General features: G+C 38.1%; 1 protein-coding gene across 1 annotated transcript; it reads right to left on the bottom strand.

Annotated features, from left to right (window-relative positions):
- Positions 1 to 3,573: 3,573 nt before the first annotated feature.
- Positions 3,574 to 12,988, bottom strand: KNSTRN (kinetochore localized astrin (SPAG5) binding protein). Its single transcript, XM_081326888.1, has 8 exons — positions 12,870 to 12,988; positions 10,475 to 10,610; positions 10,117 to 10,188; positions 9,258 to 9,366; positions 7,780 to 7,894; positions 6,738 to 6,799; positions 5,710 to 5,784; positions 3,574 to 4,346 (listed from the first exon to the last, which is right to left on the bottom strand). The coding sequence occupies exons 2-8, from the start codon at positions 10,561 to 10,563 to the stop codon at positions 4,203 to 4,205; spliced, it is 666 nt and encodes a 221-aa protein (XP_081183014.1). The 5' UTR covers positions 10,564 to 10,610; positions 12,870 to 12,988; the 3' UTR covers positions 3,574 to 4,202.
- Between the last annotated feature and the right edge of the window lie 553 nt (positions 12,989 to 13,541).

Genomic DNA, 13,541 nt, shown 5'->3' with positions numbered 1-13,541 from the left:
GGCTCCACTCTCCCACTTTCCCCTTAGTTATATAGCAAAGAAAGCATTTTTTCTAATATTATTTTTGTAACCCGTAGAAACAAATCGCGCCTTAAAGTTTCAAAAACTGAAAAAGGAAAATTAACTCGGAAAATGGAGATTCTCACGAACAGGGAAAGATAGATTTTAATTAGGAGCCCCTGCCTACTGGCAGCAGAATGGCATAACGTTACATTCCTTTGTAGGTTTACTGAGAAAAACCCAATTTCACTTTACTTGAATGAAAGTCTTAGCATTTGTTTTCTAGAGATTACTTTGTTGATCCTTGGGCAAATTTTAGATACTTAATAAATATAATTGAAATTATATATGAGGTCTTAGGCAACCTAGATGACTTAAATAATTGGAGATATCACACTTCCCTCAGTCCTTGGAAAAGAGCTATGTACTGTCCCACTTAAAAAACTCCAAAATAAGATCAAACAATATATGCATGAAGAACAAGCCAGAATTAGACAAGGTCATTCATGCAATGAACAGATCTTTTCACTGTGAAATATCATTGAACAGAGTAAGGAGTACCAAAACCAGGTGACATTGATTTAAAAAAAAAACATCTGAACCTGTGTCAATAATCACTGTGGAATACCATCTATAGCGGGGGTGTCAAACTGCCGACCCATGGGTCGGTTTCATCATACTGAAGCCACACCCACACCATTGCCAGCAATGCAAAAAGTCGTGATACGTCACAACATGTCACATGATATGGTGAGTTTGACACCCGTGATCTATGGTATTCCTGAGATAGTGTGTTGAACCAATGGTGGTCCATTGGTTAGAATGCAGTGCAGGCTACTTCTGCTGACTGCCAGCAGTTCAATTCTCACCAGCTCAAGGTTGACTTAGCCTTCCATCATTCTGCGATCGGTAAAATGAGGACCCAGATTGTTGGGGGCAACATGCTGACTGTAAACTGCTTAGAGAGGGCTGTAAAGTACTGTGAAGCGGTATATAAGTCTAAGTGCTTTTGCTATGTTAATATCTTTAGAAACTTTTACAACACTAGGTTCTGTGTAAAAACTGAAAATGGCAGTATTGACTTCTTTACAATTAATACAGGTGTAAGGGAGGGCTGTGTCCGATCCCTGTTTTTATTTCTGATTACCATGGACTGTACCATGAAAAAGGCAAATGAATAAATTGGACTTCAGCATTCCATGAAATAAACAAGGCAAATTGACTTAGATTTCATGGATGACATTGCTTTACTAGCAAACACTAAGACACAGCTGAAAGATATGCTGGCACCTGAAGCAGCGGCAGGTAAAGTGGGCTTAGAAATCAGTGAAGTCCAAGCAAGTTGGCAATGTTCAATACAACACCCTAATAACATTAGGACAGGAATTAAAATTTGCCAAACAATTCAACTGTCTTGGTGATGTCATGGATACAGATGGGGGAATCAAAGCAGGTGTGAAATTCTGAATAGGCAAAGCAGCTGCTGTCTTCCAACAAATGTGCTCAGAATGGACCACATCTACCATAAACACAGCAACTAATATCAGATTACTTAATGCTATAACAACTGCCATCTGTGCCAGTCAGACCTGGGAATCTACAAGAATTACAAGAGCCTTGGTGGAGCAGTGGGCTAATGCCTCCTTAAGTAACACCAGCTGCCTGCAATTAGTGCAGGTTCAAGTTCCACCAGGCTCAAGGTTGACTCAGCCTTCCATCCTTCCGAGGTAGGTAAAATGAGGACCCAGACTGTTGGGGGCAATAAGCTGACTTTGTAATAATGCCGCTTGGGGGGGGGAAAGCCCTAATAAGCAGGCATATACATAGAGTGAAGGCTATTGCTAAGCACATTGATTTGTGCTTAAATTGTAAGCCGCCCTGAGTCTTCGGAGAAGGGCGGGATATAAATGGGATTAAAATAAAAAAAATAAAAATAATCTTTCAACAACATTGCCTCAAAAGGATTCTTCATATCTCATATTGGGACTTTCTCAGGGACCGGCTACAAACAGTGAGGGTCGGGTCTGTTTTATCAATCCCCCTGAAGCTTTGCACCAGCTCGCCAAAGGGCTGTGTGCTTAGCCCCTACCTGTACTCATTGTACACGATTGTGTATCATCCGACCCATCTACTGCGATAATTAAGTTCGCAGATACCACCGTAGTGGGTCTTATTACAGGTGGAGATGAAACAGCATACAGGGGGGAGGTACAAAAATTATTCATATGGTGTCCAGAGAACAACTTGCACCTGAACATTGGCAAGACAAGAGATGGTGCTAGACTTCCGGAGGAAAAGAGGAACCTGCCACACTATATGGGGGGGGCTGTGTGGAGTTTCCTCCTTTAAAATTCTGGGAGTCTACCTCTGTGAAGATCTTACCTGGAAAGTTAATACAACCCAGGTGGCCAGAAAGGCCCAAAAGAGACTCCACTTCCTCAGGGTCTTGCGGAAGAACAGGGTAGAACAATGGCTTATGACCCTCTTTTACCTGTCTACTATAGTGTCCTCTCGTATGGTATTGTGGTTTGGTATGCTGGCCTGACAGCCATGAATAGGAAAGTATTACAGAGGGTGGTGAGCACAGCACAAGACATTGTGGGCTGCCCGCTGATACCACTGGATGACATCGCCAGGGCTTGCTGCCTTGGAAGAGTGAGGAAAATTCTCAGGGACGACTCACACCCTGGACGGTATCTCTTTACTCTCCTACCATTGGGTAGGAGATACAGGAGTATAGCCAGCCGTACCAAGAGACTGAAGAACAGCTTTTATCCATTGGCTGTTATCTTGAATGGGAAATAATTTTATAATTTTATGTATGATTGACTTGCGAGGCCGATGTGTTGTGCAATTAGCTCACATGGTGTAACAAGATGGTGGGTTTGTTGTCACTGTTAGTTGTGGTGGTGGCATGAAGGGAGGCTCAGCCAATCTCAATGTATACATGGTTGTACTTTGACAATAAAGGTTCATTAAGATTAAGATGTCACAAATGAGGAAATTCTATAAAGTAATTCCTGAAGACTTTCTGAGATAGTGACAAAACGAACAATGGGCTTTACTGGACATGGATTCCTCATGAGTGAGCACCATCCAGCAAAGACTGCAATAAATTGGATACCACAAGGTGGTCAGAGAAAATGAGGAAAACCAAAGAAAACCTGGTGCCAAACATTTCAGGAAGATCAGAAAAAAATCAACCTTATATGGAAGGATGCGGAGACTGTAACTGCACAGAGAACTGTGGAGTACGCTTGTAGCTAATGTGCTTAACAGATGTGATGATGATTATAGAAGATGGCAACAATCATGGGGGCTTGTAGGTACAGTAATAATAAAACCTAATGCAGCTTAATAATAAAATACCTTTATATCTGAAACGGAAACTGAAGATTGTGAAGTGTTCAGAAATCTTACATATTTCTAAAATATGCTGAGGTATTTTCACCTACCCTAGCTGACTAGAAAGATTTTACAGAGTAAAAATACATCAGAAAGGAAATTAAAATACAATAATCAGTTTTCTATACCTTCTTAGCGATTACAGGTCAAAAGTAATTAGAAGTAAAATTTAAACTGTAAATTTTTATTGCCATTAACATCAAAAACTTACACAAAATGTCAACTGAAAACCTAAATACATCACCTATTGAGCCAAATTATATGACCACTCAGAATTTAATAGATTTTAATTATTACCCCTTGTTTGGAGCCCATTGATTACGTTAAAATGGCCTGCCAACGGAACAGCTTAAAGATTTTATAATATAGTTGTTATAGCTTGCTCCAGTTATTTTGGAAACAACTCCCACAATTTTTTTTGTCATCATCCATATTAGCTAGGACTGATGGAAGCTAAAGTTCAATCTGAAGAGCATTTGCCTGGACATGACATACTTAAAGCTCTTCAACCATGATAAATAGGAGAATGAACATTTCTGTCTGTAACTTAATATTTGGGGAGTAGAACTCTATTCAGGAACAGAAAACTGAAAGATTGAGAGATTAAGATAACAAAGTATATCTCACATACCTAGATTAGCTGCTTCCAAAGCCATGGGAAAAACAAGAAAAACAATATTTTTTAAATTCCTCTGGTATGTACAGTTTAGTATTAAGTTTTGTATCTTCTTACATTTCTAGCTATTCTGGAGAATATGAGTTATTGTTTAAATGATCCATGGTAAACCTAATAAATCTCAATTTAAGTTTGATGAGTTTAAGAAGTCAACTTCCTGGTTTAAGGCAGCAACCAGCTCTTCCATTTCTCTATGAAAAGACTCTTGTTCCTCTAAGAAGTGGGTCCTCTCCTCCTCTATCTTCTTCCATCTGGTCTGAGCATTCTGTAAAGAAAAAAAAACATGTTTAAGTAGCAATGTCTACTTTATTACAATTGCATTTAATAAATTTTACAGTTATGAAAATTGAAATACAGGTAATACTCAACTTATGATCACAGTTGGGATCAGAATTTTTGTGGCTAAGCAAGGGAATTGTTAAATGAGTTGCGTGCTATTTTATGACCTTTTAAAAAAAAATTCCATTTATATCCCGCCCTTCTCCGAAGACTCAGGGCGACTTACAATCTAAAGCACAAATCAATGTGCTTAGCAATAGCCTTCATTCTATGTATATGCCTGCTTATTAGGGCTTTCACACACACCCCAAGCGGCATTATTACAAAGTCAGCTTAATTGCCCCCAACAATCTGGGTCCTCATTTTACCTACCTCGGAAGGATGGAAGGCTGAGTCAACCTTGAGCCTGGTGGGATGCGAACCTGCACTAATTGCAGGCAGCTGGTGTTACTTAAGGAGGCATTAGCCCACTGCTCCACCAAGGCTCTTTTTTGCCACTGCCGTTAAGCAAATCACATAGTTAAGGTAATGACAAAGTTAAGCAATAAATCTGGCTGCCTCTATTGGCTTTGTCGGAATCTGGCTTGGATGGTTGCAGAGGGTAATCATGTGACACCCAGCATGCTGCAACCACTGTAAATACTTGCTGATTGCCAATTGCCCAATTTTTGATCACATGGCTGTGGGAATGCTCTAATGGTTATAAGTACAAAGACTGCTTGTAAATCAGTTTTTTCAGTGCTGCTGTAACTTCAGAAAGTTATTAAACAAATGATTGCAAGTAGAGGACCACCTGTAGAGAAACTGAATCACAATCTAGGACCTGGAGCAGACTTTATGTCATTTAGTTCAATTCCCTAGTTTGTGTATAAATCCACTGATCTAACACCAGCAAGGGTTATCCACTCCTTGCAAATATTCCAAGAAAGAAAATGGATGGGCCATATTCTTCTAGGCACACTGTTCTTTTGCTTAACAGCTGTTACTACCACTAAGTTCTTTCTAGTACAGGATTCAACTTGAATCTAGTTTAGTTTCAACGTGTAGGTTTTTCTTCTGTCTTTAGTTTCAACAGAATAGGTTTGTCCCTTCTTACATGCATCAGTTAGGTGAAAAACATGTCACAAATTGCTTGCACAAAACTAAGTGTTTTTTTGGAATTAATACATACATACAAATAAAAAATTACCACACCAAAAGAAGATTCAGAGGTTTTTTTTCTACAGATATACAGAAGTTGTTAGCATAGGGTTAGAATAAAAGCATTACAAATATTAAACACAGATGTTGTATGGTATTAATATACATGCATCTGAAGGGGAAGAGAGGAAAATCGATCCTAGTTTTACCTGAAGATTTTCTTTTTCCCCTTTAGTCAGTTGGATGAACAATTCAAGGTCAGCATTAAGTTTGTCTGATAAAACCTGAAAGGCAAAGACGGTAGAAATAGCAGTATTATAAACTTCTAATTCATAATTAAAAGTGAAACTTTAAGTTGTTTTATACCCATGACTTGGTTTATAAACTAAATTCAGCAGCTTGCTGTAGAATAGAGAAGCCACCTCAGAAAAAAAACACTGGAAAGGGACACACTCAGTAAGCCATTCAACAACCTTATATAAGGTAAAGGTAAAGGTTCCCCCGCACATGCGTGCTAGTCGTTTCCAACTCTACGGGCCGGTGCTCATCTCTGTTTCAAAGCCGAAGAGCCAGCGCTTGTCCGAGGACGTCTCCGTGGTCATGTGGCTGGCATGACTAGACGCCAAAGGCGCACGGAACGCTGTTACCTTCCCACCTTAGTGGTCCCTATTTTTCTACTTGCATTTTCACGTGCTTTCGAACTGCTAGGTTGGCAGAAGCTGGGACGAGTAACAGGCGCTCACTCTGCTACGCGGCACTCGGGATTCGACCCGCCAAACTGCCGACCATCTGATCGACAAGCTCAGCGTCCTAACCCACTGAGCCACCGTGTCCCTTATATTACACAGCCTTAACTCTGCACTCCCTCAGGCTACCATCCTCAGAAACAGTTGATAAGACTACAGTTGCCAATGTAGAAGTAAGGTTCAACTATTAGGTTAGCTGTTGTACCCTGTAATCTGTCCTTGCTTTAAAAAGTTAAAGGTTTTCCCTGTCCAGTCATGTCCAACTCTAAGGGGTGATGCTCATCTCCGTTTCTTAGCCGAGGAAGTCAGCGTTGTCCAAAGCCTTCACTATATGCCGAGGCGCATAGAACACTGATACCTTCCTACCAAAGTAGTACTTATTTATCTACTTGCATTTGCATGCTTTGGAACTATTAGGTTAGTAACAAAACCTTAAGACTGCCTGAGATTATAGTTTTCCTTGGGAATAGTAAACAGAATCACATTTTTACCGTTATCTCAGTATGTATCTTCTTGTTCATTTCTTCCTCCTCCCAAATTTGTTCACCTGTAACTAATTTTCAAATATTTTATTGCATTTCAAATATATCAGCTGTATTTCTTCTCATTCAACTGAAAGCATAGAAGGCGAGTAACTTTGGGATTATTCTGCCGCCTCCTTTGGTAAGAAATTCCAAAACATCTGTTTCCGAATAATATCACATGAATCTGAAAGATCTCATACAAGGAGATCTTATTTCAGAGGCAGAACATATGCTCTGAGTGAAAAAAAGCATTCAACCATCAAACCTTCAGTTAGGCAGCAAAAATGGGAAAGATTCTTGTCCTGGCCTAATCAGAATGACTGATTATCTAATAATTTATTCAGCGGTTGAACTTTAAAGTGGCTTAGTCCATACATTACAAAACAGTAGAAAAACATCTCTCTGCTTTGTATCACCTAGATTCTACTTTGTATCAATGTTTCACAAACTTTCTGCTGGAAAATGTGGGGCCCACCCAATTAAATAATTAAATTTCCTCCCTATGTTTGAACCTCTAAGATGATGGATATTTTCAGCATGAGATTATTACAGTTGCATTTCTATATGATTTCCCATCCTCTCCATTTTAAAAATATTAAAATTTAACCTAAACTTAAAAATTTATTAATCATTTGAATTGTTTTATGTATACAATGCTATACAGTACTAGCTACTGTTAGCACAATTCGCTGGTTGAGAATGTTTAACAGGTATCTTTAAATAGTGAGCCTCTCATATTAAAAAGACTGAGCAGGTGATTGACAGTTTAGAAGCAGATGCAGGCTATAGTGTCAAACAGGCTGTGTCAGATTACCTGGTGAAGTTCCCTAGAGCACCAGTGATTCATGGATCACATTTTGGGAAACACTAGTCTAGGTAGTCTTAATTACATGAAGAGGCCCTACCATCATAGGAGTTTTAGTCTTTTGCTGGAGGAAAGATAGTGACAGAAATAATATTGTATATGACTGTCTTGTTTGCAATAAGCACAGAATACTATATGCTTTACCTGGGTCACAATTCCTGGCTTCTAATATCAAGAGGCAGTTTTCCTGAAATTTTTTCAGCTTATCATTTTCTTTTTCAAGGCTATCACATAGCTCTTTCATCTCTTTCACATCCTTCTGCAGACACCAAACCAAAAGGCAAATTAAGAAAACTACTTATTTCTATTAGCTCTTTAAGAAATAAATAAGGCATCAGAAAAGATGAAGAATTGTGCAATAGAACAACCCTTTTTATTTGGAGGGACATTATTTTCTTGTGGCTATTATAAATATCAGCAATGATGATAAGGTGATTTCTTAAGATTTAGAAAACGTGTTACATGAAGTAGGATTTCAGTAATCTCACAAAACGGTAATTTAGTAATTTAGTATTGGTGGCTGAATATGGCTCCATGGCTGAATTTCATTCTCTACCCAGTGTTCCATCGTTTCAAAAATGTAGGGGGAGAATGGAACTTTGATGTACCTTGAGACAATTCTTGTTTTGGTATGGTAGGACAGCAAACTTAGGGAATGGGTGTTACAACACTGAAAAGGGAGGGTTGATTCATCTCTTCTCTCCTATATGGAAGCCTCTCCTGCCTTATTTCATGAACTAGCTTGAAGTGCTAGGAAACATGGTGGAGTAATTAAGCACTAAAGGCATATCCACGCTATGAAAATGCACAGATGCCTCCGCATCTTAATGGCAAGTACCACATTCTCTTTTCTTCTGCTATGGGAAGATATCCAAATGGACATCATGCAAAAATTGAATAGTACCCCTAGGAGGTTTAGGGGGCTGCCCTTAGAAAGCAAATGACATAAGTAACAACCTCCTTCAAAAGCCAGCTGTATGGAGGCAAAATATTTTATCATGCTTCCTCGCTTTGTCCTTGGTCACTTCTGGCAGTGGGAGCTATCAAGAGAGCTAAGGAAAGAAAATTGCAGTTTTCTCCAAACTTGGATGTCCTCCAAATATGTGGACTTCGGAAAATCATGGAATTGGTCCATATCTGTAGAGTGCTATATTTGTGGAACTGTGAAAAACAATCTTTTAACAAATATATAAGCTAAAGAAAAGAAAAATAGCCCATAGACTATTCCCTCCACTTTTAATTCTTTTTATGGACTAAGCAAAAGTAGGACGGAACTGAACATGGGTCTATAGAGGGAAATACTGGAGAATAAAGTTACATAGATTTTCTCTTCTAAGACGACAATCCACAGACAAATATTTTCCACACCAAACAGAAGAAAAAGACTTTAATCCTCTATGAAATGATATATTGTGAAATGATATAAAACCCTTAAAGTAGTTCCAGTCTGTCATTCTTGTATAACCTGCACAGCCCTCATTACTCCAAAGATGAAAATAACAAAGCAGAGGAAAGACCGGGCTTACACATTCAAAAAGTTAATTAGAATTAGAAAATTGTAGGAACTGCCCATATTCTACCTGGTTCATCGCATAATAACAAAAGCCAAGTTTGCCTCCTACCTGCATTTCCTCCACTTTTAAACTCAGTTCATTCTTGGCACTCTCCAGGAACTTGTTTTTGTTTCTGAGTTCGGCCTCCCGTCTGTATCTGTTCATAGGGCTATTGAATCTAATAGTGATTAAACATAGATGGCAATTTTGCTTGCATTTAATAACAGATCAAAAACACTCATTATTTTGTAGATGGAAAAGAGGAATATAGAGAAATTATTAAAATTTAAGATATTCACCACATAATGCCTTCATCCAGAAGCACTACTACCTGATCAGCCTATATCAGTATCTAAGTATTCATTTATGTACAAGGCTTATACTGTAGGCTGCTCCAATCAGCCAACTTTGAGCAATGTCTGGAAATTGTAATGTACATCCACACTAATAATGGAAATCTATGTGGTACAAACTCCACAATACAATCTAATCTAACCTAACCAAATATTTACAGTGTGATATTTTCATAACATATTTTGTCCTGCATTTATTGTACATAACTAATGCTGCACTTACGGCAGTTTGTTTTTTTCAAAATAAAACACAACTTAAGTGAAATACATTCTTGTAAAGAATTAGAGGCTTATAAAACATGTCAAGAGTCCAGAGTTTGGGCTCTAGAATATTCTTACTCACTCATGCTTTTCTAATCTTGCTAAAACTGTTCTATTCTCGAAACAGATTGTTCCAATTTTTATCAGAATAGTTTGTTTTGAAGTTGAAATAAGGCTGTAACAGTATTTTCAAATTTGAAGAGGACATTAGAAATTTGGAATATTTAAAACATGTTTTATAAAGCATTCTAAGGCATTCTGCCACAAAGTAGGAGGGGGAAAAAAGGGAGGACATTTTGCTTGCAAGTACTCACGATCGTGTAGCTATCGGCAATCCTTTCTTCAAAGGGGTTGGCAGTGCAACTTTTTTCACTGGCTTCATGAGTCTTAATATGAGAGGAACAAATAAGATATTGCAACAACGTAAGGATTTTAAATCTAAACATTTCAATACAACAAACATGGAGAACAAGAAAGAGAGCAAAGCATTCTGATTAGGAATGTTAATTTTAGCCTCCCTGACATATTAGGTCAAATTTCTTTTTTGGTGGGAGGGAAGAAGAGAAATTGCAAATTCTCTCTTTTAAAAAGGAAGGTATATGGAACTGCTGGTATATGGAATGGAGTTGCCAAAAGAATAGATATTTTGGCAATCATAGCAAAAGTATATACCTTTGATTTGGGGCTTTGAAGGCAACACATGCAGTAGGATTGTTTGCATCACATGTAAAATCAGGATCTTTCAGGGGCTTTGAGTCCATCTCTTTGTTACGGCTTTGCTGCTTTGAATAATCACAGAGCTGCACCTCTGTAAATAAGGCAAATTTGGGCAAATAGTTAATGAAAATTCCTGCCCTCAGGTAAACATTAAGGAGAAAAAGCTGAGGATGAAACCTAAAATGAGAGGGTAATTTTATAACACCTTAAGAGTGAAATGAAATTTGGAAATAAATGGAAAAAGTTGCAAGATTTAGCAATAACAAGAATAATGTGATGGCAGAGGAATAAAATAATTTTGATATTATTGTATCTTTCTTCCTGAAATCCCGTACTCTTAATTTGTGCAGAACTTCGGATAAGGCAAAAGAGCAGAAAATCTATTGCTTTTTCTCTTCTTTAAATCTTTGTATAAGCAAGACAATTTCTTCATCAAGTCCACTTGCAAAAGCTTGATTTGATTTCTGATTTTTAACCGACAAAGCTTCTTGTTCTTATATTTCACCAAATTTGAATTCCTAACCTTTTGTCTAAAATGCAAAACCAAAACTGATTACTGACCCAGAATATATGCACAAAACCTGATGCCATCCTGATATTTTAAATAGTATTTTCAAAAAAATCTAGTTAGCTTGACAAACAATATAAATAAATATAAGGTTTGCAGCCCAAAACATTTGACGATAACAGAATACTATCTTGATATAAAATTCCACTCTTACCTGACCAGGCATTACCTCAAAGGATGAGTGGGTTTTAAGTACATAGTTCTAGCTATAAGTTTGATAAATTCTAATTCACATCAGGCTGATCTAAGATTAGCAACCACAGTTAAGAAAAGCATTTGAAGTTGTCTTTGCAAAGATTCTGCAACACAGGAAGAAATAAGATACCGGTAATTGCTAATTATAGGGTAACACATTAACAGACTTTTTAGAATGCCAGTTGTTTTGGACCTTTGGGAAATGTAAACAGGGATCTTATATTTGTCTGTCTCCATATTTAAAGTTTAAAAGATATAAAGTGCTGCAGATCAACAGTTCCTACAATAGCAGAGTATGCATGAAGCCCAGCCTGCTAAAAGTTCATTAGGCACAATATCCTTGTAAAGGCAGAGGGAGAACAGCAATTCTAAAGTATTCCTTTTCTGTATTAATTATTAGAAAGTTCATATACTGTACTGCAGGAAACTGCAATATATTTTGCTCGTTTGGGCTTAGCATATGGTATGAAACTAATCTTTACAGTTTGCACTATGCATAGTAGTTTATTCAAGGTTTCTAATTTAGTGTGCTATTTAAACTCCAGGTTGCTATCATTTTGAGTTTCTGGAAGCTTAGCTTTACAATTAAAACAGTATATAAAGCCCACTTTCCAGAAACTGGAATTTGTTTTGGTTCAAGACAGCAAGTACACTAAAAGACAGTTAACTAATAGTATGGTAAAGGTAGCTGTTAATCAAATTGTAGGATATGTAATGAGCATTGCAGACAACCATTATTTTTTATTTTATTTTCTACGACAGCAGTGTATTCTGTTTGGGAGCAAAATAAGTATTTCTCTCACAACCTTCAAAGTAATTTGCAATAATTTTATTTAGGTCATTAACCCTTTTCTCTGCAAATCTCACTTTAATCAAAAATAGCCATGTTCATGTTGCATACTGAATCATGTTTACTTACTCATACCTTTATGAACGAATTAACAATGTATAATCTGCATTAGAGATATACTGATGCAACGTGTTGCATAATCTATGTTTAGAAATGCATACCAATTTCATGGGATGTTAAGTTCATTTGATTTCATTTCATAGAAAGGAATGGAAAATAAGATTTTTCTGAAGTATATTGAGATTTCACATTCTATAAGTTAAAAAAACCCACACTTTTATAGGCCAAGCAAAGATATCAAGGACCAGTGTGATATACTGTGCTGTCTTTTCTTATGTAGCAACTTCAGAGCTTCGTTATTTTCTTGCAGACGTTTCATTATCCAAATTAGGTAACGTCATCAGTGCTAGACTGATGTTACCTAGTTTGGGTAATGAAACCCTGCAAGAAAACAACCAAGCTCAGAGAGCACCAAGGACCCCTCACTTCAATCCTGAGTTACAAATATTCTCCTTTACTCCTAGCAACTTTATACTATAACCTTTAAACTTTCTAAACTTTTTTCTTGAACGGCCCTCGATAAAAATACATTGTGATCCTTTGGGCTCAAAGTGATGAATCACAGTCAGGAACCCATGTGACAGAAACAGTTGCCGGCGAACATTATTTAATTTCAAATAAAGGCTTTCAGCAGAAAGCCTCCCAACCACATCTACGTACACACAACGTGCGCGCACCGTCATTCAGGCGAGACCCAAATCTGATCCCCGGAACTTCTAACCTGTTGACATACGACTCTCAGAGAAACTTCCAGCGCAGCCCAAAAAGGCTGCTTTCTACGACAGCGTCCCGCCGCAATTTGAATCGCAAAGGGCGTTGCCACTCGACCTAACGCGACAGCTAGAAGCCCAGGAAAGTCTCCCGCGCGCATGCGCCGAATATCTAAACGCCCTGTCCCGAGATGGGGAGGACTTCTTTCGCCAAACGTTCAACGGCGTGAACGGAAAGAAGAAGAAGAAGAAGAAGAAGAAGAAGAAGAAGAAGAAGAAGAAGAAGAAGAAGAAGAAGAAGAAGAAGAAGAAGAAGAAGGAGGAGGAGGAGGAGGAGGAGGAGGAGGAGGAGGAGGAGGAGGAGGAGGAGGAAGAAGAAACTCCCGTAGATGTTATATAGAAGAAGCTGGCCTGCATCGTTTTACAGGGTGGTCTTAATTCAGAGTGGGAGTGGGTCATTTGATTGCTTTGCTTTTCTTCGAAGAAAAAAAATATTGTTCTGAAACAGCTTTTAATGGGACGTTAGAGCGGTTTATGATGTCTCTGTTTAGAAGAAAGTCCGTACTATAAATCAACTGAGCCATACGTCTCCCGATCCGATAACACTTGAATCGGGAAGGTTCATAAGAGCCAGGGAGC

Source organism: Vipera berus (assembly GCF_964194415.1).
Source record: "Vipera berus genome assembly, chromosome: 1".
NCBI classification, from domain to species: domain Eukaryota; kingdom Metazoa; phylum Chordata; class Lepidosauria; order Squamata; family Viperidae; genus Vipera; species Vipera berus.
Note: the sequence above shows the minus strand (reverse complement) of the source record. Positions and strands in the feature narration are given on the sequence as shown.

Coding starts and splice junctions, on each gene's coding strand:
- KNSTRN (XM_081326888.1), bottom strand. CDS start 10,563: ATGGACTCAAAGCCCCTGAAAGATCCTGATTTTACATGTGATGCAAAC. Junction 10,189..10,474: donor TTCAAAGCCCCAAATCAAAG/GTATATACTTTT, acceptor TCTCATATTAAG/ACTCATGAAGCCAGTGAAAA. Junction 7,895..9,257: donor TAAAAGTGGAGGAAATGCAG/GTAGGAGGCAAA, acceptor TGGTGTCTGCAG/AAGGATGTGAAAGAGATGAA.